Here is a 27,396-nt window from a genome sequence, read left to right as displayed (position 1 = left end):
ATTATGGACAAGCATGCAGTTGGCAGTTGTGTTTGATCTCATCTGATTTATTATCTTTATTGAATTCTTTAATAATAAGCTGTCCTTTGCCTTCTCCTCTCTAGCATCCTATATGTATCTTTTCTTATTTTACAAAACCATGCCCATTAGCACCCTTTCAATGTAACAAAACATTTGAGTATTAGTTCTTTGGACATTGTAAAAGTTGAATTTCATTTTGAATCAAGGGATTTCTCAAATACATATTCTGAATCTGTCTCGAGAATGGTCTAGTAGCTTGTCTTGTCTGTTTTATTTTAAGCTGCTCCTTGGATTGAATTTATAGACAGCCTTGTTTTAAAATGAGCAAGTATTTTCATTGTTGGAACAAAATAATTTTTTAAAGAATATTGCATACATATTTTTAACTTAAAAATACTAATGTGTACAATTACTAAGGAGGCATTACATCTTTGTTCTTGAGAGTTATCTGATTAGAGACTAAGGGATTTAGGCCCAAAGCCTGCCAGGAACAAAAATATGTCACAATATGACATTGGCTTTACTGGTCTCTGTAAACATGTTTGTTGTTTGTGAAGAAGTCTTCAGTTCAAAAATAAAGTAGGAAGAACCAGTAATTTTACTTTGAAATGCATTGTTTACCAAGTAAAGTAAAAACTGAAACAGCTTCTGGATTATGTGACTAACAGGTTATGTCTTGAGAGAGCGAGCGACCGTGTCAGGAGTCAAGAGGCTTTATTACTTTGACATCTGTAAATGCCCTTTCCACTGGTCCTTTAACAGTCTGCAGTAAAAGAATATGTGAACTAGAGTAGAAATAGTATTCCCTAGAATCTGTTTATCTCCTTCCTTGAACTTCAGAAACAAGCCCAACGCCTATATTTTGTCTGTAGCATGCTCAGGAGGTTTGAAGGATTCACAGGCATAGTTCATTCTTTCTCTTTGTGAAGTCTAAATGCAGCTTCAAGCGTGGCTTCTGACAGTATAGAGTATGTATGGGATGAAATACTGCAGGCATAAATACTGTCTAACCTGGTTATCTGGACGCTTTAGCTCTCTGAAGCTGAACAGCTGGATCAAATATTCCTTCCAGCACATTTATTGCTAAAATATTCTCTTCTCCATAATGTAGTGATTTTTCATTTTATTTAATTTCTGAAAGTGTCTATGTTTGTCTAATGTCACCCCTTTTAAGAGCAAACTGAGCCGAGAAGTCCATCTGTAGCTATGCAATCCTCTTTGTTCTCCTCCTGACTATTACATCATTGATTATGAAGTAACCATTAGAGTTCAGTCGTTACTTTTGAAAATCACTCAGACATTTCTATCACACATACTCTTCTAGATGTGACCTTGCTGTCATTGTATAAGTAAAGAGGTTTAAATCTGTGAGGTAAAAATAATTCCCTATTTTATATTAGTCTCCATTTTCAAATGTATCTGGTACTTCATCTTAGCTCTTGATTCTTTGGGAATTAATTCTTTTTCATTGACATTTTATAGACATTAAGTTCATGAGTTTGGTGTGATTATGCTTAGAATTATAAAACCAATTTTTTAATCATTAAAAATCCTTTATAAAATGTAATATATAAAGAACTAATTCATTTTTTATGGCAGAAATTGCTAGATCATGTACAATCAAAAATTGTATTTTCCACAAATTTGCTGTGTCATTTCAAATTGACACCTTTTTGCATATCATTGTATCAGAGGGAGTAGTGGCAAGTAGCAAAATTGACATCATTAAAATGCCTTTTGTGTGTATGTGTGTGTGTTTGTGCGTGCGTGCGTGTGCATGTGCATGTGTGCACGCGCACACTGCCCATCCCTCTTGTGGAGGGAGAGGTTAACGAACAGTAATACAGTCAGAAAACAGGTTGTAGAAGGAAGGAAGGACACGGAAGACAGGGACAGTCTTTAAGTCAGATTCTAAACAATACACCTCAGAAAAATGAACATTGAATCCTCAATAATAGGAATAAACTGAAAATTACATTCAGACTAATATACTGAGCCAGTAGAGTTTAATTCATTACTATGATGTCATTGGAATTCCTAAGTACTGAGAAAATTTCAGATTAGCCAAACCCAGTAGGTAATGGATAGTGGTAGGTAAGGCAGCAAAGGGAAGAAGCTGACCTCACTCAGGGCCAGGCTCCCTTAACTTGGGACGAAGTTCTTAAAGGGAAGAATATATTCTCTGAATGCCGCTTCAATACAGATCTGAAGCTGGGCATTTTAAATGGTGCAGTTTTGTCCTTCCCGTGCATATTTGCCACTTCTCTGTTGTTTCTTGGACACGCTGCTGATTCCACAAATGTAACTTACTGTTCCTGGCATGACTTTACCCAGGAAAGAAAAATAATACACAAAATGGGTGTATTGTGCTCTGACTTATTTTTTATCTTTCCACTATGACCCTGAAATGAAGACTCCAGGCAGAAAGTAAGGCAGAGTGAAAGATTTCATTCCTGCACAGATACACACATGCTGTATACTTGCTGTGTGCAGCGCTGATTTTACCAGGGGTTCTCATTGTTCAAGATCTCCCTGTCTCCATCAGTAGTACAGGATGCTGGCTTACGGTACTGAGAGAGAATGGAAAAGTTTTTCTCTTCAACACCTGAAAGGCCAACATGGCTTCATGTTCTAACAATGTTTTAAATCTGAGGCCTTAGCTGTGGGATGTAACCATTTAGAGCCACTGACCATGCATAATCTCTGGAGGAAGAAAAAGGTTAAAATTTTAACTTGTTAATATGGATCTGACAGTAGTCTTTTTACTAAAGGACCATAATTTGGACACCAAATACTCACAGCGAGCTTGGGGAAATGGTGGCTGGCCTTCCTGCTTCAGCTATAATACAAACAGATGGTACATAACTAGATAGCCACCTGATGCCTGTTCCCATTACAAAGCAAGAAGTGCAACATTGGTTTGTCTGTAAGAAAGCACTTGAGAGGGCATCCTGTATGATGAGTTTGGGGTGTGTCTCCGAGCTCTGTTTATTACAGAGTGCCTACTTGCTTGTATCGATGGTTAGAATTCAACCCAGAGCCCAAAAAGTTTACTGTTTTATATAATTTTTTATGTGTATTGGTGTTTTGCCTGCACACATGTCCATGGGAGGGTGTACGATCCCCTGGACCCAGAGTTACAGAGAGCTGTGAGCTGCCATGCGGGTGCTGGGAATTGAACCCTGATCCCCTAGAAGAGCAGCCAGTGCTCTTAACTGGTGAGCCGTCTCTCCAGGACCCCAGCCCCTACATGTTTACTTAAAAAAACAAAACCATTAAGCTGTGTCAATACAAAGACTCAGGACTTCAAGGACAGCCTGTGCTACAGGAGAGTCTGTCTCAAGAAGAAAACAAAGACAGCAGCCACAAAAAGACAATATATGATAGTTGTTGTTTGTTTGTTTTTATCATAAATGGACTTTGTACATTTTACTCACATATCCCTAATTTAAACATTACCACGTTCAGTATCAACCTTTACAGTAGTCGAGACAAATAAAAGGAGCAACCAAAGACTATTAGAAGCAATTTAAGATTGTTGAGTCAGGGTCTCTCATTGTGTTAGGCTGGCTGGTAAGAAGTCCAAGGACGCACCTGTCGCTAACACCCCACCCCTCCTGCTGAACTTACAGATACACGGCACCAGTTATCTGAACTGAGGGCTCGTGCATAAGCTCCTTTTAATATACATTCTTATTTTTAAATCTTCTGTAGACATTTCTTTCTTTCTTTCTTTTTTTTTTTTTTTTTTCGAGACAGGGATTCTTTGTATAGCCCTGGCTGTCCTGGAACTCACTTTGTAGACCAGGCTGGCCTCGAACTCAAAAACAGAAAAATTTAAAATCAAAACAAATATTTTATGAAGTTAATACACTTAAACATCTAGCTAATGTTTAATCTGCTAAGCAAGTATAGAGCAAGAAGTCACATGAATGTTACTTCTACACAGATGAACTGAAGGACACTTACAGGGTTGCAGTAGATGACTTAAGATAACTAAATTATTTTGTTATAGGACCAGGTAACTCATACTGCTGGGTGCTAACATAGAACTCTGCTGAGAATGATGTTAAAGCTAGCAGTATTTATTATTTACGTAATCAGGAGGGAAGGTCTAGGTTTGACTCAGTAGCTGATTGGTTTCTATGAACTTTCTTGGGTTTTTTTTTTTTTTTCCTTTGACACTGTCATTGTTATCAAGATGGCTGCCAAGACCTAGACATCAGAGCCTAGGAACACAGTTTTCAAAATGAGAAGACTCTGCTTTTACAAAGGGAGATGACCTTTCCCAGAAACATCGGACATGCCTTACTTCAGCAAGGTTGGAATGATCACAGAGGGTGTGGCTAAAGAAGATAGATGCTTAGAAGGGTGAGCACTTGCTGTGTGTCCAAAACTCAGTGCTGTGGGCTTGGATTACTTTGTAAACTTCTATGTGCACATTCTGGAGTGATGAAGCATTAACATCATCTGTCTTCATGGTGACCAGACTGGTCACAGGCCAGCTAAGCTACAAAGGGACAACCGGGGCTGCAGAGATGGCTCAGTGGTTGAGTGCTTGTTGCTTTTCTAGAGTAGCCACATTTGATTCTCAGCACCTACACAGCAGCTCACAGCCACCTGTAACTCCCATTGCAGGAGATTTGATGCCCTCTTTTGGCTTCCAATGGTCACCTACATGTCTATGGTACATGTAAACACATGCAGACACAGAAAAATAAAGAAATGCACAGTCATTTTTAGAAGACATTAACAATGTAGCTCTCAACTAGAGCTTGTGTTGTTCTACAACCAGTACTGTCTCAGCATCTTCACACAGAGTAGGGAAGTTAAACTCATTTTTATGGAAGAAACAGAAAAACTGGCACACCTTAGATATGACCCACATTACCTAGTAAATCAAAGAATAGAGCTGAACTTGTAGGTCTGAGATCAGAGCTTATATTGTAGACTCACCTCTTCACTACTGCCACAATAGATCATCTGTAAATTTGCACTTTGTGAATTGACATATTTTAAATGAGCAGTATAGTATAGCTGCATAATTTTCTACTGGATTTATTCATTATTTTATAACCAATAGTCATTTCATAGGAGCAGTGATTCTCACTTACCAATGATATACATCTGAATTTTTCTTTAAAGCTTTATTTATTTATTGTGTGCATGCGTGGTTTCTGGTATGTGTGTGCAAAGATCAGACAACTTTTGGGATCGTGTCTCTCTTTCAGCCAGGGTTTTGGAATCAGATTCCGTCTTCAGCCCATGGCACAGGCCTCTTACATGCCTTACATGACCTTAGCAGCCCTGCTTCTGAAGTTTTCCATGTTGAGTTTGCCTAAAATACCTTCACTAGCAATTGTATGTGATGAGATTCTACCAGAAGTTGATTTTAAAAATTTTAAACTTATAAAATTGAATTACAGTCAAAAAGCAAAGAAGCCTTGTTGAAGTAGGGAATTTCACCACTTATAAAATTAAGTGCACATAGAATACTGGCTTCTATTTTATAGCCTTATAAAGGCCTGGTTAGGTTCTAAAATGGCTCATCACATAAAGGTACTTGGTGCACAAGCCTGGTGACCCGAATTTAAACCCCAGAACCTGCATGGTGGAAGAAGAAAACCAACTCCTGAAAACTATTCTCTGACCTCCACTTGTACACACTTCCTGTCCTGTGTGTGTGTGTGTGCGCGCGCGCATGTGCACACACACCATCATCATCATAACAGTATAATAAAAAAATATAGTCAAATGGTTTAGTCGTTTTCAGCTTCAAGTCATAATGAAGCTTTTATTTGGGGGACATTTTTGGAGGATTTACAGTAGGTCTCAAATTTTAGCACCAGAATCACCTTGATGGCTTATTAGAACACAGAGTGCTGGGCTACACACCTTGGGTTCTAGTTGTAGGAAGTCTGGGGGTACCTATGAGAAAGCCAGGTCCAAATGACCTAAATGCTTTCCTCAGGGGTACACCCTTGGAGAACATTGCCCAGTTCTTGTCAGGCTATATGCCATGATACTTAATTGGACCTCAAAAGCTGGGTCACAAACTGTCATTCAAATCTGGCAGATATAATGAATGGCTATGTGAGCAGGCAGGGTGGCCTCACTGAAACACTTGACAGGGACTTGGGGGGGGTGTTAATTCCACAATTGAATTTGATGGCTGTGTTGCTAGTATTTGAAAATGTGGACTCTAGCTGCATATGTATCAAAAGATGGCCTAGTCGGCCATCACTGGAAAGAGAGGCCCATTGAGCACACAGACTTTATATGCCCCAGTACAGGGGATCGCCAGGGCCAAAAAAATGGGAATGGGTGGGTAGGGGAGTGGAGGGAAGGTATGGGGGACTTTTGGGATAGCATTGGAAATGTAATTGAGGAAAATACGTAATAAAAAAAATTAAAAAAAAAAAAAAAGAAAATGTGGCCATGGGGAAGTATCCTGGTCTATGTTGATGCTAGGCTTTAGAAATTCATTTTTGTTCTTTCAAACTTTGTTAAATTAAACATCATGAGATTTTTAGAATTTCCCAAAAGCTACCCACAATTTACAAGTTATTTGGAAATCAGGTAAACACAGTTCATTTTTATTCAGTAGGAAGTTGCAGGGGAAAGACTCCTATCTGGGCCATGTTCCTGGCTGTTCTCAGTCTTGTATCCCACCAACCATGAATAACCCCATTCATGGATAGGGCTTGATTTCCAAGTGCCTGAGAAAGGAAAGCTGTCATTGCCAGTGACCTATATTTAGCCCTGGAACTCAGGCTGTCACCACAGATCACTGGAAACTCTCATCTTCCAAGGCAGAGGTCACAAAACACAGTTGGAAAACCCTGTACTATGCCAAAGACTGAGGAGGACTTTCCCCAGAGTTTAATCAGTCACTTCTCCATTATTATGTACAAAACTTAAAGAACATTTAGTTCTGAAGACCTTTGCTTCCTTTTTCTACCTGAATGAAAGAGTGGAAAGCTAATCCACAGCCCTTGCTTTCCACAAAGCCAGTGCAATCTTCGTGTATCCTTCCTTTTAGCTGGGAGGACTTGTTAGGAAATGCTGTGAAGAACCTCAAAGAGGTGTGAGTAGGGCAGCCGGGGAGAGTGAGATGGCTCAGCAGCCTAAGTCTCATGATCTGAGGACAATGCCTGGGACCTCCATGGTAGGAGGAGAGAACCAACTCCCCAAATTCTCCTCTGACCTCCACATGTAGGACATGGTGCCTGCTGATACACAGACGCACACGCACGCACGCGCACACACACACACTAAATATATGAAGATTTTCTTTTACAAAAAGAATCATGCAGTCACATTCAGTCCCAGACTCAGCTCATCTAAAATGGCATTAAAACCTACATGCTGTACTCTCCAATGAGCTAACCCGCTTGCTCCATGGCATCTGTATACACAAACGTGAAGTAGTTGAACTTGGAGGTTTTAATTTCTCAATCAGACTATCAGCATTTCAAGTAGTCTACTTAGTAGTAGCTGCTATATTTGAGCAGCACAGACTATGAAACATTTCTGATGTTCTAGAAGAGTCTATAGGGTAACCTTGGTCCAGAATATACCTGGATCCTCCATACTACTATGGCAGGCTCATCCTCTTACTCTAGAACTTCTCAACACTGCCTGTGTATGTGCCTGTGCTTATCCACCTATGTACTGTGGTGCTGAGGACAGAAGCCAGAGCTTCCTCGTGCTTGCTAAGCAGGCACTTTACATATGGCTTCACCTAGAAAATTGCAAACTCAGGAAATTCTGAGTTAATTGATCTGCACTGGAGCTGGGCATAGGATCTTCCACAGCTATTCCCAATCCCTAATACGAAGCTAGAGCTGAGGATCTGAGTTAGATCAATAATTAACAACTACTGAAGGAAGGTAAGGGACACTCACCTTTAATCCCAGCATTTGGGAGGCAGAGGCAGGTGGGTCTCTTGTGAGTTCAAGGCCAGCCTGCTCTACTCAGTGAGTGGATAGCTAAGGCCACACAGAGAAACCCTGTCTGAAAAAGCAAAGCAACAACAAAACAAAACCCAAAGAGCCAGTGAGGCCAGCCGTGGAGCCAGAACTCTGTGGAGGGTGGGTGGATGAGTATCGCTAGCCTTATTCCCATTTTCCAAAACTTAGAATCCTAGGAGGTGAGGGAGTTGCAAAGTAAATAGATTATAACTGCACAGTTGTATCAAGGGAAACAGCAAGCTAATGGCCCCTTGCTACCCAGACCTCAGCTAGGAAAGAGATGCTGACAATCATCCTCTTTCTTTCCCAGGGAACACTTTTGAAACCTTAAGAAAGCCTTACATATTTAAGAAATGTAACATAAACATGGCTCGTTTCTTGTTCCCCTTAGTATGTCAGTGCTACTTATAAACTTAGTAGGTAGTCTGCTTAAAGGTGTAGGACAGACCTCTACTCAGTCCACTGTTAACCAGTTCAGTTCCTTTCCATCAAGTACTTAGGAGCCAGTTGTGGGGCATGTGGGAGGTCGAAACGGGGACCAGGTGTTCAAGGACTACCTCAGCTTTGTAGCGAGTTCAAGGCTAGCCACATCAGATCCTGTTTCAAAAAGTAAAGTGTTGTTGTACCTTGTACTGTGCATTCATTCTGTCTTCCTGGTTTGCGGTGTGCTTAGCTATTACAGGAACAGCCACAGCCTTACATACAGTCCTAGAAGGTGTTGTGAGAGTCCATTTTCATGCATACCTGGCAGCCACGCCTCACTCTGTCTTGTTCATATAGCTCAGCTCCTCCAAAAGTTCCTATCTCTATCATTCTATTTCAATTTCCCCTTGGCATCTGTCTTAGTCGGGGCTTCTATTCCTGCACAAACATCATGATCAAGAAGCAAGTGGGGGAGGAAAGGGTTTATTCAGCTTACACTTCCATGTTGCTATTAGTCACCAAAGAAGTCAGGACTGGAACTCAAGCAGGTCAGGAAGCAGGAGCTGATGTATACCTGGCAGCCATGGAGGGATGTTTCTTACTGGTTTGCTCAGCCTGCTCTCTTATAGATCCCAAGACTACCAGCCCAGGGATGGCACCACCCTTAATGGGCCCTTCCCCCTTGCTCACTAATTGAGAAAATGCCTTACAGCTGGATCTCATGGAGACATTTCCTCAAGGGAGGCTCCTTTCTCTGTGATAACTCCAGCTTATGTCAAGTTGACACACAAAACCAGCCAGTACAACAAGGTAATACAGAAAAAAATGACTTGTCCATTCCAGTTGAGGATTGTGTTCCTTCGAGTGTTCTCTCCTGAGGTCTGAAATGCCCCCTTCACACCTGGATTAGGTTAGGCCAGTAAGATCATCACCTAGAGCCTGAGTTTGCCCAGACAGGTGGAATTGCTTACCTAACATTAAAATGTGATAGCAGTGAGGCCATGCATTCAGAGTGCCTGTGGTTGATCCTGACGTGCCCTAGCTCTCGAACATGCTCTCAACTCACTTTCTGATGGCAGAGTCAAAAACGCCTCCCCATGCTCTCCATAATCACCATAACACATTTTTGGAGATAGTTAGCTTACAAAGATATAAGAGAGCTATTGGCTCACAGTTTTAGAAGTTTTGGTCTGTGATGGAGGCCTGTCACTGTTGAGGTGCCAGGAGTAACAGTGAGGATCTTTGGATAGAGCAGATCCACTCTCTTCATGGCCAGGAAGCCAAAGAGAATTAGAGAATAGCCCCCCACTTCCCCTCAGGAGACTGCCCCCAGTGATCTAAACCCTCCCACTTGGTCCAACCTCCCAAAGGCTCTACCATTATCTACCCATCACACCACCATGAGACCAAATGTTTAATAATTGTAGAAAACTTAAGCTCCAAACTCTAGGAGATACGGTGGGCATTAGAAGATCACCCCATGTCTGAGAACTTAGCTCAGTGGTAGAAAACTTGCTGACCTTGTCTGAGGGCCTAGGTTTAAGCCCCGTCCCCACCCTCACCCACACCGCCTCATTCAAACACAGATTATCAGTATTAGCAGAGCTCCTGGGGTGGAGTGCTGTTTCCTCCAGGTGCTTTATTAAAAGTCAGTAGGGGACTGGGAAGATGGCCCAGTGGGTAAGAACATTTGCTCTGCAAGCATTGAGGACTGGGTTCGAATCCCCACTACTCATACAAAAAACCCCAACATACCTATAACCATAGTGTTGGAGGCTGGACACAGGCTGATCCTGAGAGGCATGCTAGCCAGCCAGCCTAACTCAGATGACAAATTTCTCGTTCACTCGGAGACCCTGCTCCGGTCAACAGGATGGAGAGTGAGAGAGAAAGACATCCAACATATTATTCTATCCTCTGTGTGAGCACACTTGGATGCTCATGTGTGCAGACTTACGTGCACAACACACACAATCAGTGAATGAAACAGACTTTCCAAGAGCTTCTGTATTACCTTCTTTTCACCTTTTAAGCAAATATTTATTGAACTTCTACCACATTAAAAACAAAACAAAAGCAAAAACAAAAAACAAACAAACAAACAAAAAACCTGCTGAGGATTACAGAGAAAGCAAAAAGGGCAGGTTTGGGAATGGGTCAACTTTACAGAGAAGGCAGCTTTTGCCTGGAGCTGTGTGTTGTGGGTGGACTTTGCTCCTGCAGAAGTTGACAAAAAGACAGACATGCCAGATAAAGGAAGCCACGTGGACATAGGTAAGGCAGGACAAGGCCTCTAGGAAAAGCTGGAACTTGGTAGGGCAGGTGCTTAGAATCTCTCAAGCTGGGCATCTAAAACTCAGTGCCCCCAAACAGTCCAAGAATTAACTCACAAAATGGTAGAGATAGAGGAAGAAACTGCCTGTCTGTTAATCTGTTCACCACTGGCCAAGGAAAGGAAAGTTTCAGCAGCTTCCATCTCTCATTAGTCTTGACGGGAGAATAAAGGGGTTGGAAAGTTGGAGACAGGTTTCAGTAAACATGGGCACAGGGCAGCAAGGAGCAGCAAGGGGGCACTGAAAAGTTGGTAGAATGTGTAGGTTGTTTCTATAACATTTCCTGCCAACTGTGAGTTGACATTTCTAACAACTGATATTAATACCATTATTCTTTTCCCTAGAATGAATAGAATTAACAGGCAGTAAAAGAATAGCTTACCTGTGATAGGCTGGTAGCATTGCTGTTTATCTTAGAGGACAGAAACCCCTCTGTGCATTATTTCCTCGCAAATCTATACAGGAAGCCAGAGCTTCACACAATAGTTTCAACTGGAAAGTGCACACACAAAGACACAGACACATATATAATTCTAAGATTTTGCCTTCTAAAATGGATTTTCTTTTCTTTTTGTGTATGCGTGTGTGGTTGGGGCATGGTATGCACTGTGAGTACAAATCTTCTTAGAGGCAAGAAGAGCTCTGGGACTGGAGCTACAGGGGCTTGTGAACTGCCGAATGTGAGTGCCGGAGACTGTACTCAGGTCTTCTTGAAGGGCAGCGTGCTCTCTTACCTGCCGAGCGACCTCTCCAGCCCCAGATCTTTCATTTTCCAATATTCATCTATGCTGTTAAAAGGCAGGGAATGGGCATGGTTGCTCTGGAACACAAAACTGCAGTAAATAATGAACTGAGCCAGATGTGGTGGTACATGGAACTTAATTCCAGCAGAGATGTGATAACCAGAGGCCTGAGGCCAGCTTTCGTTATGTGAGAATCTGTCTCAAAATAAATCATTCTATTTTAAATTTGAATATACATATTATTTTACATACCAAATACATAGAATTTTTGAATCCTGAATTTGTAGCTAGTCAAGTTTTTGAAATCATTTTTGTCGGTTTTATACAGAGTCTCACTTTGTAGCCCAACACTGCATTACTTTAATCACTTGACTCTTCAGTTCCCTCTCTGCCTGCCTCCACCCACCCTTCTCTGCTATTGTCTGTTTATCCCCCCTCCTTCCTCCTGACTCCTAGTGCCCTGCCCACGTTGCAAGCAGTAATCACTGCATGCTTGCCTTCACATTCTGCACCTTGTTTTCATTATTCTCCGTATTACATACACTGCTTTCCACGTATATCCATATGCCTCACATTTATCTCTTCAAAAGACCAAAATGATTAGTGCCTAGTGTATGATTGCTGAATATTGACTTCTGTCTTTATTAAAGAAAACCAGAAAGAATAAATACATTTTTTTGGCTAAGCTAGCTATAAATAAATTACTTTGTATATTTATGAACTATTACCTATATGTTTTATTTCAACAAATAATTTTGTAATCTGGAAGCAGAAGATAACAAACTTACCTTTCAAAATAGGGTGTAAAATAATGTAGCCTCTTTTCTGAACAGGAAATAAGTTAGCCAAGGTCAAAAATGTGCTTTCCTTTGTTCTCATGATTCATAATCAAAGCTGCATTGGGGTTGGGCTTGGTAACAAAATAAGCTAATGAAAACTTTGTTATATACAACTAGTTATATAAAGCATAACCAGGCTTTCTGTGCAGACTTTATACATATAGATTCTTTATACAAATAACACTTCAGATAGCTAAACTGGTTGAAGTGTTCCTGTTATTATTTGGTTGCTAAACTATACTACTGTGTTAATTATTTTCTAAACCTATTACAGTGAAATTAGGAAGAATATTACACCAGTTGGATTTTTGCCCTCCCCAATTTCAATCATTTCTGTGTAAGCCATTGTTACGAAGTCTGTCTTTCTCTTTTCTAGTTTCACAATATGTTTACAAGCCTCGAACTCACAGATATCTGCCTGCCTCTGCCTCCTAAATGCTGGGATTAAAGAAGGCATGCACCACCATTGCCTAGCCCCTAAACATCTTTGATTACCTTTTTTTTTTTGTCTTTTAAATGAACCAGAGTTGAATATTTTATTAATATAGGTATAAACACGGGGTTAGAAGAAAAATTTTCTCAAAGAAAGTCAGGCACATCTGAGAACGTGTGTGGGCATGGCTTCTCAGAGAGTAGTCATCTTTGCTTAGCTTTCTCTATATTTAAAGTTTTTCATCTATCACTCTTCTGTCAATTGTGGGAGAATAGAGATAATCCTAAAATTGAAGAAGCATCAAAAACTTCATCCTTTTCAGAGCTGAGGACCTGGGGACCCAGGAGACTGAGGTCAGATACAGCCTGGGGCTGCTGTAACTCAGGGCATTAGTGTGGCATGAACAAGGCTTCAGATTTCCCAGTAGCTCAGGGACAGGGAGATCATACATGCTGGCTGTCAGCAGAGCACTGGAGCCCAACTTCTTTAAAATAAGATGCTCATGAGTAACCACTGGAAACAAGAAAGCTGGATCATCATGGATTAAATTTTAGCTTATTCATGAGTCAGTTCTAAAAACATCACGTGGCTGAAAATGCGTTTTAAGACAAGTTCTTGAAACACAGCAGGAGGTGGCAGCACTATGAAAAGCTCTCTAAATTTTTTTCTTTATTTGTATTTGTGTGGCTGTTTTGCCTGCTCATGCCTGTGCAATACATGAAATGCAGTAATTACAGCAGCCAGAAGAGGGTGTCAGGTCCCTTGAGCCCTCATGTGGGTGCTGAGAGTGGAGTCTGACTCCATGGTCACTAAACCTGTGCCATCATAGCAGCTGGGAAGGAAGGGTGCTCGGCCCTCCCTCAGAGTAATACAGGTGAGCGGGAGTGCCTTGTCCTTGTGTGATTGCAGCTAATCACAGAAGACTTAGTTGCTAGAGAAGACATCTTTGTCTACTTTCCTTTCATAAGAAATCTTTTAAACAGTTTTACTAGATTTAAGACTCCCCACTCTCCTTTTAATTTATCTTGTCATAGTTCATCAGTGGACTGTAGAGAATGTATTAAGTCAGGCTCATTTGTGCATGTGTGCCTCTTGTGGCATACTCTGAGGCCTGCAAACCCTTCCTTCGAGCTGCCATGTTGAAATTGAGTACTCTTCCTTATATTGGTGTGGCACTTTGGAATCTTTAGAGATTGTTCCCACTATACTATCTCATTTGCTCTGGTTAACCACCTAAAAGCAGAGAGACTGAGTTTTCATTCCTTTGACCATTCGTGTGAGATCGTACTGCTCAGAAATAAATCATTTCTGGAATGTAGTTGTGTTAGTCACGTGAGGGCCAGAACAGATGACCCGAGAAATCAACAGGAAAGACATTGTCAAGGAGGCAGCCCCTGGTGAGTAGCCTCAGTTGGTGCCAGGTCTGGGCCACAGTGCATGGTGGTTGGGTGCATGTGATGGAGCGTAGCTGCTCACTATGGCTGCCAGGAAGCAGAGGGAAGGAGAGAAAGAGAAGGAGATTTTACAGCAAATCCCCTTGGCTCACAGGCCATCAATGTATTATCAGTCAGTGAGGTCAGACCCTTATTCCACATTCGCCTCTGAATAGTGGTGTCTTGGAGACCGAGGTTTCTACCCAGAAGCTTTTCAGGGACATCTAGTGTTGAGTCTGGGACAGTCACGGTAAATAATAGATAGATTCCATTGGGATCCAGATCTTCAACCTAGGAAGCTCCCATTCTTTCCAGTGCCTGTTGGTGTTTAAAATGCACTGCCCCTGAGGCAAACAGTAGCTAGCTGTGTCAGCAAGCTGGTAGCCTCAGGAGTTTTACCCTGAGTAACTCTGGAAGCTTTGGGCAGGGAGCTTGCGTGGTCATTGAATACGCTTTGATGGTTAATCACCTGACAGTGGGGTGAAAAGAACAGGGGTGCTCCTTCTGCAAGCCTTACTTGCCTGAATGATGCATAGCTGCTGAATGGAAAGAAATCAAAACACCCAACCCCCACTATGCTTCCATAGCTGGTTCTGTAAGTATGTAGGTGTTTGGTTGGAGAATTTTTGTTGTTTCCAATCTTAAAGGAGTTGAGTCCCTTACAGACACTATTCTCTTTCATACCACATATACAAAACGTAAATTGTAGAGCTGTGAGTGTGTGAGTGTGAGCTGTGGTGATCTGATGTTTGCCTGGCATGTGTGAGTCCCAGGCTCAGTTCCCTGGCAGTAACAAGGAATAAATCATGGAAAGTAAAAATACTTACAGTACAGATGTCCTTTAAAAATGGGTCCTGTAAAGGTGGGCACTGTGGCACACACCCATAATCCCAAAAGGATGAGGAAGGAGGACCACAAGTTTGAAGCCAGCCTGAGCTGGAGAGTTCTACACGGTAAGACCTTGTCTTGGAGGAGAGAGAGAGATGCGGGTGGGGAACTGGCTGGCTTGGGCATCCTTTTTCCATGAAACATTTCATCAAATCCTTGGAGAGCCTCACCGATAGGTTTATGGTTCCTAGCTTTTGAAACGGGAAGGAACAGTTCCAAGGGCAAAGCAGTTTCCAGGGTTCACCTTGAGAAGTTTGAGGATTAAATAAAGCTGGACTTTTTTTAGATACAGGGTTTTAAGGATCAAAAATATTGTGGAGTATACCAGTTTGCTGAGCTCTAGTTTCTATAGGAAATTCTGACCAAGTCTTTGTTTAAATGGCTTGCTTAGCATTTTTTATTATCAGGATAAAAATCTTTATCAGGTGCTGGAGAGGTGCTCAGCAGTTATGGACGCCTGCTACTCCTTCAGAGGACCCCAATTCAGTCCCCACTTCCCATGTGGAGTGGCTCATAACCACCTCTAACTCCAACTTTAGGGAATCTACCGATTCTCCAACCTTCAGGCACCTATGCCCATGTCCATATACCTACAACCAATGGTAACAAATATAATACTATATAGCTATATATAGATTTTACAAGTTTTTTCAGTTTGTGTGTCAGGCACCTTAGACAATAAGATGCAAAGTGTGGTTGAAAATGTTCTGTTTCTCTGAGGTGTCATGACTAGAATTTGCCAAAGTGTGCTATAGATACATTCAGACACATTTGAGATACATTGTATTAAGCATCCCATTTCTTTTTGCAGGTTGCCTCTGAGCCTAGACATCATGAACCCAGGTTTTTTTTTTTTTTAAGGGCAACGTTAATTTGTAGTATTTTCCAGGCTTATTAACTTGTGTATTCATTTATTTCTTCAGCAGCAAGGGTAGAACCCTAGGTCTTTAGAATGCTAGGCAAGTGTTCAACCATGGAGCCACACATCTAGTCCCTACTGGCATTTTATATACGTATATAACTCTTATTTCAGTATCTGGACTCATGTGTTATAAAACATACTTTTGGAAAATGTCAAATTAATATGTAGAAAGAAATGATACTATTTAAGATCAAGTTTTTTCGAGACTACTCAAATAAAGAATAGTTTGTCCACTTTAATTTTTATAAACACAGAATCATCTTTAGTCAAAGAACTATAGACATTTATTCTCTTCTGTCTTAAACCATACTTTAAATGATTTTCTATCATAAGTGCTTTATTAAGATTATATGTCTTTTTGTTTGTTTGTTGAGGCAGAGTCCCTCAATATACTCGTGGGTGTTCTGAAACTCAGTATGTAGCCCAGGCTGGCCTCGGACTCACAAAGATCCTCCTGCCTCTGTTTCCTAAATGCTGAGATTAATGGTGTGCATCACCACACTTGGTCTTATGTCTGTTTTTTATAGTAAACAAGAGTCAGTGTACATAAAGAGCCCCTTAAGAGGATAATGCTTTAAAAAACTATGGTACATACTATTAGGCTGAACATAGGCTACAGAGGCAGGAGGTGACAAGTTTGAGACCAGCTTAGGCTACACATTGAGACCCCGTCTGAAAAATAATCCAATATTTTAAAATGAAAATTTAGTGATAAGAGAGCAAGCTCAAATTGTATGGAGATACAAAGGCCATGAAAAGATGGAGGTAGTGTTATCAATAGTATAGTATTACTGTAAAACAAGCAAAGAAAAAAGTAAAACCAGCCCAAAACAACCGGCAGAGATAAAAGCAGCAAAGTGTTAACCCTGGGAACAGATCAATTAAGCCGATTGGCTCAGCACCACTCGCCCTGGGTCTGAGCTTAAGAGTCTCGTGTTTGGGAAACTCGGTCCTCAGGAGGTCAGATCTGGATGTGAATTCTACCTCAGTAATTCCCAAAGGCCGACAGGCATTTGGTGTGCTAGCTTGTACGTCTTTGAACCAGAAAAAGGATGTACTGAAAAGGTGGCATGCATGGCATGTTCCCTTGTGATGTAAGGAGTGTCATGAGGGTGAAGACTGGGAGCGTCAGGCTAGGGCCTGACCTAAGCTAAAATTTAGCTCCTTTGGCGGTGGATGAATTACTTTTCTTGTTGCTATGACAAAATAGCAGATAAAAGCACTTAGGGAAAGCTGAACAGGTAAAGGCGAAAGGTCAGTCTTGGTGGCAATTTGATGGTAGTAGCTGAGTTTATGGTAGTGGGAGCTTTGGTACTGTCAGGAAGCAGGGAGCCCCAGTGGGAGCCAGGCTAGTGTAGAATCCTCAATGCCTATCCTTAAGGCCTTATGTCTGCCAGCTCAACCCCATGTCTAAAGATTCTACAGTTTCCCAAAGTAGCACCACACTGCCTGAGTCCAGGGGTTCAAATAAATGAGTCTGTGAAGGACATTTCCTATTCAAACCATAACAGCAAGAAACTACAAAGTCTTGATGGAGGGCAGGGCCAGGGAGATAGCCCAGTGGATGAAGACGCTTACTGCCCAGCCTGAGTTTGGTGCTCAGGTCTCCAGGATCTACATGGTCGATAAGAGTACTGAAACAAGTTTTCCTCTGATCTTTAGACATGGGCCATGGCATTGCCTCCCCACCAACAATAAAGAAATAAACAATGTTTAATAAAATCACATAGGAGGGCACTTGGAAATGGCTTGAAACCTTGATTGGCTTTGGCCCTCCAGATGAAAGACCACCATGGTTCAGGCACCACAGCCAGTCATTCCACCAGCTCAGGTGTCAACCCACCAGCCTGTCTGCACAAAGCACCATTTAAAAGGATTCTGTGCTCCCAGGTGATCCGCTCCTTCCTTTGTTCTGGTGATCCAGCGAGCTCAGCTCAGCTCCCAGCTTCTCCCAGCTGTCCCTCTTCTAGCCCTTCTCCCACCCCTGGCTCTTCTCGCTCTGCTGTCTGGACTCTCGATGATGCTCCCTGGGCCTCCGTCCTCTTCACTCTTCTCCTGTCCTGACTCCATGACTCACTTCTGACACCTGCAATCTCCCTCCATGGGTTTGGAATCTTTACTTTATCTTCCCACTTGTGGACAGGGCCAGGAGCTGGATGCAGAGTGCATATGCAGGTGACGTTCCTCAAAGCATCAGTGAAAACAGTGACAAGCAACACTCCATTTCACTAAAGTTAGCTCACCTGGTGACAAGAAAGGTAATTCTGTACCCAAGGATAGAAAGAACCCACAAAGCATTGCCATCCTGTTGTAGGAGCAGTAGCAAGTCACTGTAACCCCTCCTTCTCGAATGCCCTCTGGGCTCCTACCTGTCCGCCTGATTGGTCACTGCTGTGTTCCTTGCTCACTGGCAGCTCTTTTGTTCCTTCAGATTTTACTCCCTTCCTCTCCTGTGCCACATATACCTTCCTGACTCACATGTATTTCTTTGGAAATGGCACACAGGTTGTGGGTCCCATCTACTCAAGATCGTAAGGTGTCCAGCGGAGGTTTGTCCTCTGGAGCTCAGGATCTTTCTCCTGCTCTGACTTTGTCCTTCCTGGAGTCCATACCGCACATGAGCACCTGAGCAGGCTGAATGTGTCAGCAGTAGTTAACACACCTCATTTGAGATACACTTTGCCAAATATTTTGGACACAGACGGTTTAATTCTTACATAGTTTTACATTTTTCTGATATGGAATTTTATTCTTCTAGAAACCTAGTTGTTCATGACTTAGATCAGAATTCTGGTCTCTCTGTAAATATTAAGTCACTGCAATCTAAGCTCAAGTTTCAATGGTTTCTAGCTCAGATTTTCTACCATTTCTCCAGCCATGATGGACAGAGTCCACATTGAAATGCCATCTAGGGTCTTAACTGCCTGCCTACAGGGTAAGCAAAACCCCCATGGCTTGTAGGAGCTGAAGGGACACATCTTAAAGACTATCAAACTTACCTGGCCACCCTTAGTGGGATGGAAATTCTCAATTTTGACAAAAATTTGTGTGGTAGTAAGTAAAGTTTGTATAACTTTAGAATATACTCTACACAGTAAGATATCCTAGATGAGTTGTTTGTTTCTTTGTTTGAGACAGAGTTTCTTTGTGTAGTCCTGGCTGTCCTGGACTCACTTCATAGACCTGGTCAGCCTTGAACTCACAGAGATCCTCTGCCTCTTATGTGCCACCACCACCTGGCTGAGATTTTTCATTGCCTAAAGCAAAGCCATGTTCATTCACTACTGTTGCTTTTGCACAGTGCTCAGTACCAGCATTCTCATTTATTTATATTCATATTTATATTTATATTCACCCATTCATATTTAAAGATGTTATTTTCCAGCTGGGTAGTGTTAGCACACACCTTTAATGCCAGCACTCAGGAGGCAGAGGCAGACAGATCTTCCAGTTTTGAGGCCAGCCTGGTCTTCAGAACAAATTTCAAGTCAGCCAAAGCTACACAGAAACCCTGTCTCAAAAAAAAAAAAAAAAAAAAAAAAAAAAAAAAAAAAAAGGAAGGAAGGAAGGGGCTGGTGAGATGGCTCAGTGGTTAAGAGCACTGACTGCTCTTCGAAAGTCCTGAGTTCAAACCCCAGCAACCACATGGTGGCTCACAATCACCCGTAATGAGATCTGATGCCCACTTCTGCTGTGTCTGAAGACAGCTACAGTGTACTTATGAATAATAATAAATAAATCTTTTTTAAAAAAGGAAGATAATTTTTTATTTCCCCAGTATATACAGTAACAGCATCTCCCCTTGAGAGGTCTTATGTATTGTGTTTTCTCATTTTTCTAGCACTGACTGCTTTACCCTAGCTCGGAATAAACTATTGGTAAATATTAAATGCTTTCAGGAATGAGGAAGCTGGACATCTGCTGTTATGGTATTATGATATTAAATCCTGTTGTTTTATCTAGGAATTTAACTCTTTGTATTACTCTTCAAACTTGGCTTCATGTCTTCCTTCTTATGAGTAAGATTGTCGTGGGGTTAATCCATCTTTGCTTTTAGTATAAACATGTCCAAGTTTCTTTCACCTTCCCCCAAAACAAAACCCTTGACCCATCTTGCTCTTCACTGTCATCCCTCCTTCTCCATTTCATGTCCTCTCTTCTCTATTTAATCTTATTTCTAAGACTTTAAAATCAGACACAGAGATTCTGTTCTAACCAGCTATTCTTGCCAGCTTCATGACCAGAGGTAGTTTATATACCTTCTCTAACCTGACAGACACATCAAACATGGCTCTCAGGGGAGTGATACAGAAAGCATGGAGTAAATGGCAGGCATTATTCTTGCAGTTTGAAAATGGAGTTGACTTCAGTGAAAGAACAACAGTTCATGTAGCTTAAGGAGTGTTGAGTTCATCTAATTGCTGATTTGTTTTTCAGATCATAAAAGTAGCATTTAGATGAATTAAGTTTCATGGAGTTGATACTGAGTTGGATTTTGAAGGATAGTAGACTTTTTCTTAGATTGATCTTGTGGGAGGTACCTAGCACTTGGAGGCAGAGACAGAAGGATGGAAAGTCCACAGCTGCCTGAGGTACACAGGGAACACATATCCCAGATGTGTTGTATGAGAGTGTGATGTATGACACTGAGTGCAGAACTGGGCCTAGAGAATGCAATAGCTCACGTCTATGGACTGTCCTGGGTTAGCCAGAGCCCATTGTTAGTGCTTTTCATGGGTCATTTCATTCAGTCCTCAAGTCATTTTTGTAAGATCTTTCAGAAGATAGCCTGGAGCTGGACAAGAAGGTAGAAAAGCAGGAGTCAGAGCCTGGAGGCAGGAGAGCTGTGCTTATCCTAAGCTGTGCTTAGGAGTTGGTAAGACTGACTGACCTTTTTCAGTTGAAGCACCCGGCTTTGGTAATAATGAGAAGATATTAACAGCATAACAGGAGGCCTTAACTCCCATACCAAAACCAATTTTAGCTTTCCTTATGAGCAAAATACAGAACAGTTATGGACATATGGCTTGGGTAAAGAAGACATGGGTTTCAGGAAAATTGACCTATGGCATGTACTATAAAGCCCCACTAAAGGCACACCCTGAACTGTGCTCATTTTATCAGAGTGACAATATTTTAAGTATTATTTCCATTGATTGAAACTTGCATCTCATTGGGGTGGGTTAGGGCTGGGGGGGACAACGACAGGATACAACAGGACAGTGACCCAACACTTGCATCTCAGGAGACAGGGCCAATTTGTGAGCTCCAAGCCAGCCTAGGCTATATATCAAGACCCTATCTCAGAACAAAGAGCAAAAGCACCACTAACCCACTCCAAAGAGACTCACATCTCTTTACTTGTACTTGTGCACTGTCCATTCAAATTCCCATCACTTCCACTGGAGAGTTTTGTAACAGGATTGTTGTGAGAGTCCATTTTCATGCATATCTGGCAGCTACTCCTCACTCTGTCTTGTTCATATAGCTCAGCTCCTCCAAAAGTTCCTATCTCTATTATACTATTTCAATTCCCCCTTGGCATCTGTCTTAGTCAGGGCTTCTATTCCTGCACAAACATCATGACCAAGAAACAAGTGGGAGAGGAAAGGGTTTATTCAGCTTACACTTCTACATTACTGTTCATCACCAGAGGAAGTCAGGACTGGAACTCAAGCAGGCCAGGAGGCAGGTGCTGATGCAGAGGCCATGGAGGGATGTTACTTACTGGCTTGCTCAGTTACTTACTTCCCCTGGCTTGCTTATCTTGCTTTCTTACAGAACCCAAGACTACCAGCCCAGGGATGGCACCACCCACAGTGGGCCTTCCCATCCTTGATCTAATTGAAAATACGCCTTACAGCTGGATGCATGCAGATCTCAATGTCGTGATGATTTAAACATTTCTAGGAAACACAGTTTATTTCTGCAATGTCTTTACTGCTACTGTAGAATGTAGAAATGTGTCTGTAGCTGTAGAGTTAGTTCCTGCCGATGTAGGGTATAGACACATACCATATCCATAGGCTGCAGTCAGTCACTTCTGCTATAGGATGGAAAAACATATACCCATAGGCTGCTGCTTGTCAGTCTCTTTTTGTACTGCTGGGATTGGAGCCCAGGACTTTGCCCAGGCCCTTAGGCTGTCCTTTCAGTGAAGATAAAAATAAGTAATTTCCTCAGCTCACTCATTAGCTGTAGAAGCTATTTTGTCCTCTAAAATCTTCAGTTCCCTAAGTATAACTTCTCCTACTAGGGTTTTTAGTAGCCTCCTATTACAAGCTGAGGGACTGCCACTGTTATACTGAACAGCCAGTGCTCCCTAACTGTTGGACCTGGCAAGCTATGAGTCATGCTCGACAGTGGATCTGGCAGGTTTTCTGATTCCTGGAATGTGATCGAGTCTTCCATGCCTGAGATTTATCTTTTCCTCTCTCCCCCTTCTTTTCTCCCCTTTCATAACCCATGCTTATCTGCATAATCTCACTTGGATAGCGTCTCCCAAAACTTTGGTGAACACTTCAGCGGAGCCTCACCGCTCACTTCTGCCGGTTCTCCAGCCATATGCACTAGCTTTCATCCTAACTCCTTGGGAGAGGTACTTACTGAACCCAGAAGCTGGAGGAAAGGCAGGTGAAAGTCCCACTGCCTCGCTGAGACAAGCTAGCTGCCAGACTGGAGTGTTAGGATAATCCTGAAGAACTGCCTTCTGTCTCCTGCTTGCCTGCTCTCCCCTGGTCTAGTAGAGCAAAGTGTGCGCTTACTGTGCGACTAAGGTCCTAATTAAGTTACATAGAAACAAACCTACCAGATAGTTGGTGCACTCTAAACTATCAAACCCTGTATGTATTTAAGAGTAGTGATTAAGCCGGGTGTGGTGGCACTCTGTGGAGGCAGAGGCAGGAGGATTTCTGAGTTCAAGACTAGCCTGGTCTACACAGTGTGTTCCAGGACAGCCAGGGCTATACAGAGAAATCCTTGTTTCGAAAAACAAAAACAAACAAGCAAAAACAAAACAAAACAAAAAGAGTAGTGGTCATTTTTAATATGTAGCCCTTGAGGAAATCAGACTTATAACACGTTTTTAAAATCTTGAACGTTTGAAAATTTGCCGCCAAACTTTTAAAATCCATCCTAACAGTCTTCCCACTTTATAAAATATTTTACAGAAATGATATATTTGGGTACTTATTTTCATGTATAATACAAGCTAGGTATTAGCAGTCTTATCAACATCTATGTTTTTAATAAAGTAACGTTTATCCTTCCATTTCTGATGTGGCCACGGAAACCATCACGAGTCCCTGATTCTATTTTATAAAGTTTTCCAGAGAACAGATGGCAAGAGTGTGAAACTACGTTGAAATAGTTTCTTCTAAATACAACAGAAATTCATGAGCTAGCTACCACTACAGGACTGGCTCTAGGAATTGGAAACTGTATCTGAACTGTTTCACTTAAGATTGTTACAATTTGTGGTAATTATTCTGCTTGCTTCAATTATACTTAAAAGGGATGGCTAAAATCTGGGATTGGAGAGGGAAAACTACTTTCGAGCTGAATATATAGATAGTGGTGACTATCTATATATTTGGAGACTGACCCCTGACTCGATGCTGAACCTGTTAAAAATTACATCCAAAGTTTCGTTCGACTTAAGAGTTTGCCAATGATTTCACGTGCGTTTTTATTTCTAAGTCCCTGGACCTCCCGCACTGCGCTGCGCTCGTCCTGCGCGGCCGCCCAGTGGTGACAAGTGCCCGCGCCCGGGACGCAGGCCCGAGCATCCCAGCCGCTCTACGCGCCGGCCTTCCCAGGGCCCGCGCGGGCGCCGAGCTCGTCGCTCCCTCGCTTGAGCACCGCGCAGGGCGGGAAGCGAGGCGGCCGGGCGGAGCGGGCGGGCGAGGCCGGCGGCCGGCGGGCCGGGGGTTGGCGGGACGCGCGCTCCATGCCGCGCCGCGCCGGCGCCCGCTCGAGCCCGCGCTCCCCCCGCGCGTGCCCGCGTCGCTGCGCGATGCAGTGTGGGGAATGGCTGGGGTTGGCTGAAGAGCGCACAGTGGAGTTTTAATGTCCGCCATGTTGGCCATGGCGTATTGAAGAGAGCGAGTGAGCGAGGCGCGGAGCGGCACAGCCTCCCACCCTCCCGGCTGGTGTCAGGGCCCGGACGGCGGGCTTTGCGCTCCGCCCCCAAGTCCCCGGCAGCGGCAGGCGAGTGGAGACCGAAACTCCGGTTCTCCATGATCCCGCTGGCCGGGGCCGTTTCCCCAGAGCGGAGAGGTATCTGCTGCGCCTGAGATGAGTAAACTGTCGTTTCGGGCGCGGGCGCTGGACGCCTCGAAGCCGCTGCCGGTCTTCCGCTGTGAGGATCTGCCCGACCTGCACGAATACGCCTCGATAAACCGGGCCGTGCCGCAGATGCCCACCGGGATGGAGAAGGAAGAGGAGTCGGTACGTGTTAACTCCCCTGTCCGACCCGCCGCCAGGCCCGCGCCCTCCGCTGCCCGCGGCGGCGGCGGAGCAGCAGACCCACACAAAATGGCCGCCATCTTCTCTCCGCCGCCGACTCTCGGTCGCCGGCCCGGCCGGTCCCCCCCGCCTCCCCGGGTGCTCGGTCCCGGGCGCTAAGGCCCGGCGGAGCCCCCTCGAAGGCCTCCCGCCGTCCTCGGCCACTGGTACCTGGGTCCCGCGGAGTTCGGGGGCCCGAAAGGCACAAAGGGGTCACGTGACGAAGCCGCCGGCAGCCATTTTGTGGTCTCAGTTCTTGGGTTGGGCCTTGTGCACATCCGGAGAGGGAAGCGGGCTGGGCGGCGGTGGGGGTGCCGCGAGCCGGGAGTGGGCCGCGCCTGCAGGTCCCTCTGAGGGCCGCTAGGTGGCGCTCCGGGGCCGTCGGGGCCTGGCAGCGGCTGCGGGCTCAGGCTGGGAGCGTGTTTGCCCGTGGGCTCGGTGCGGTCCCCACGTGGAGCCTCCGAGGGGCCTGTCATGCTGACTACGGGGCTCAGGCTGATTTCTCTCCCCTTCCTGAAAGGAAATGGCGAGGGTGCTCGGGGTCTGCCCAGACGCCATTACATTTATAGAAGATTTTGAAACTCCGGGTATATTCTTGCTTCCACCCGCAGTGCTGGTGGGAAGAAAAAAACCTGTCTCCTACTTTTTTGATCTTTGAGACAATGTTGCAGATTTGTTTACAGTAAGTAACTCTGTTCTAAAGTCTGCAACTTTTTAGTTCTTTGTAAATTATTTAGGTTCGCCTGTTTTCAGGAGAAGAGATAGAGAATAAACTTCTCAATGAATGTTAAAGCTCTAAGGTCCTTTTGTATTAATAGCTTACGTAGCTAACGTTGAATGAATTCTTCACAGACATCCTAACATTAAGATACCCAAACTAAGTGGGCTGCAGTAGTTACATTATTGTTCATACAGCTAATAGGTCATTTACTATTGCTGTGGCCTTTACCTTGCTGTGGAAGTTGGGTCCGGTCACAGACGTAACATAGTAGACTCTTCCACACATTTCCCCCAGATGTTAACATTATAACTTGATAACTTCTAATTCTAAGGACTTGCATACGTTGGTTTCCAGGTACAGCCACTTATACAGGGTGCAGTGTGTTGACAGTTGAAGGAAGTCGAGGATTCCCATGGACTGTGTGCTCCAGTTTTGTTGTGGAAAATTGTACTGTAATACTTCTGTTGGCACTGTAAGAATTTCTATTCTCTGTAATGTTTTTCAAAATAAAACTCTTCAAACTGCTTGGGTTATTTAACCTTTTAAAGTAAAATAGTTTTGACAGTTGAATGTTACTTTGGGGCGGAGGGTCTTGAATCTCACTTCACAGCTGAGTGCTAAGTGTAGCTGAGCTGTGTGGGGTAGTGGACTGACTTCAGCAGCTTATTATCTGTGAGAGCAGTGCTCTTTATTTTGACTTGTATCAACTTAGAGTAGATTGGTGACATTTGTTTATTTTTAAAATAAGTGATTTGTTTTTTTTTTTTTTAAATTAAAGTACTTGTGATTGCAGAATCTTGTCTTTTTGTTTTATTTTTGTTTCTCTATGTAAGTTATACAGATACTACTTTCAAGTAGGGGTGGCTGGTGTTACCCTGCTTGAGGAATTTGTTGCACTTTGTGCATCTAAGGTGGAAATCATTAAGCAAGACCCACAACAGTACACTTTAGAAACTGCTTAAGTCTTGCTTTCTGACTCTTTTGGACAGTCCTGAGAGTTACAACCTAAAATGAAAGCTGAGTTTAACTGAAGGGTCTGTCTGTGCATATTAACATTTACAGATCATTTTTTGTTCACTAAAACAATCTTGTTATTGTGCAGTGGTTGTCACTGGGTTTTAGTGGGTGAAGTTCCAACTTTTATTAAGTATGGGGATTAGTTTTTTTTCAATCATCTGTTTAGAATTCTTCACTTCACAACAAGCCAAAACTGTATTGTGAGTCAGGTCTCTTAATAGAAGAACTTAAAATCTTGGGAAATAAATTGTTCCACAATCCTGTGTGTCAGACCACACTAGTGACAGGCTCTGTGAGACAGGGCAGTGAAAGTAGTATGTTGTACAATATTGAAAAGTACTAAACATAATATAATTTGAAGTTAACCTTTTTACTAAAAAACAAGAGTAAAAGCGAAGTTCACCCATGGGCCTCCTGCCAGGTCCTATAACCTAGGACCTGAATTGGTTGTCTAGTTAAAAAATATATAGATTAATTTACTCTGTCTTGAAACGGTTAGAAGTGGGGTCTAGTTATCATAATCCAACTTTATGGGTTTATAGGATTCTAATTAGACAAAACAGATTAAGATGGGGATAGTTTCTTATCCACTGCTGTATAAGAAAGCATTTCATGATTAAAAAAAAAAATAAGTATGGCATGTAAAGCTCCCTAAGAATATAATTGTTGCCTTTATTATATTTTTTTGTGGTTAAAGAAATCTAGGTTTTGATCTGGTTGAGTAGCCTAGGCTTATCTAAAATATACTCTCAACCCTGCCTCCCTTAGCCTTCTGGGTCCTGGGATTAGGAGTAAGCCACCATAGCCAGTTTAGAAACCTTTTAGTGCTGCCAGGATAGCTTGTCAATGTCCTCCTGTTCTGCCAGTCTTAGTAGTAAAAACTGAACAAAGCTTAAGCCTGGTAGTACAAATCTGTAATCAGAGGCTGAGACAGTCCAGAAAATGTATCAAGACTCTGAGAATGAATCCACAAGCGAAGGACAGGCTCACTGTGATGTTGGAGCACCTGTCCACTCCTGGCACCTTAGAAAAGTTGACGATCTTGGCCTAATTAGGCATGCTTAATTTTTTTAAACAAGTTTAAATAAATGATGATACACATAAACACACACACACACCTCAGGTAAAAAGCAAATTGCTACTCT

The 27,396-nt window shown here is 42.8% G+C and overlaps 1 protein-coding gene and 1 non-coding gene across 4 annotated transcripts in view; both read left to right on the top strand.

Moving 5' to 3' along the window:
- The window catches only part of Epc1 (enhancer of polycomb homolog 1), an 80,158-nt gene that overhangs the window by 1,190 nt on the left and 51,572 nt on the right, over positions 1 to 27,396 (top strand). The window contains exons 1-2 of one of the 3 annotated variants that reach the window (NM_001276350.1): positions 24,062 to 24,456; positions 25,589 to 26,027. The exons of 1 other annotated variant lie outside the window; for it this stretch is intronic. In NM_001276350.1, the coding sequence (NP_001263279.1) occupies positions 24,304 to 24,456; positions 25,589 to 25,621 (186 nt within the window). In that variant the 5' untranslated portion in view covers positions 24,062 to 24,303 and the 3' untranslated portion in view covers positions 25,622 to 26,027. Of the gene's footprint in view, positions 1 to 24,061; positions 24,457 to 25,588; positions 26,028 to 27,396 lie in introns of those variants that run through there. One more of the 3 variants, NM_027497.3, reaches the window with a different exon arrangement.
- On the top strand, positions 24,273 to 24,355 carry Mir1893 (microRNA 1893). Its single transcript, NR_035446.1, has one exon. It is a non-coding gene; the product is annotated as a microRNA 1893 (primary transcript).

Source organism: Mus musculus, chromosome 18 (assembly GCF_000001635.26).
Source record: "Mus musculus strain C57BL/6J chromosome 18, GRCm38.p6 C57BL/6J".
Classification (NCBI taxonomy): Eukaryota; Metazoa; Chordata; class Mammalia; order Rodentia; family Muridae; genus Mus; species Mus musculus.
This window is presented reverse-complemented; position numbering and strand designations above follow the sequence as displayed.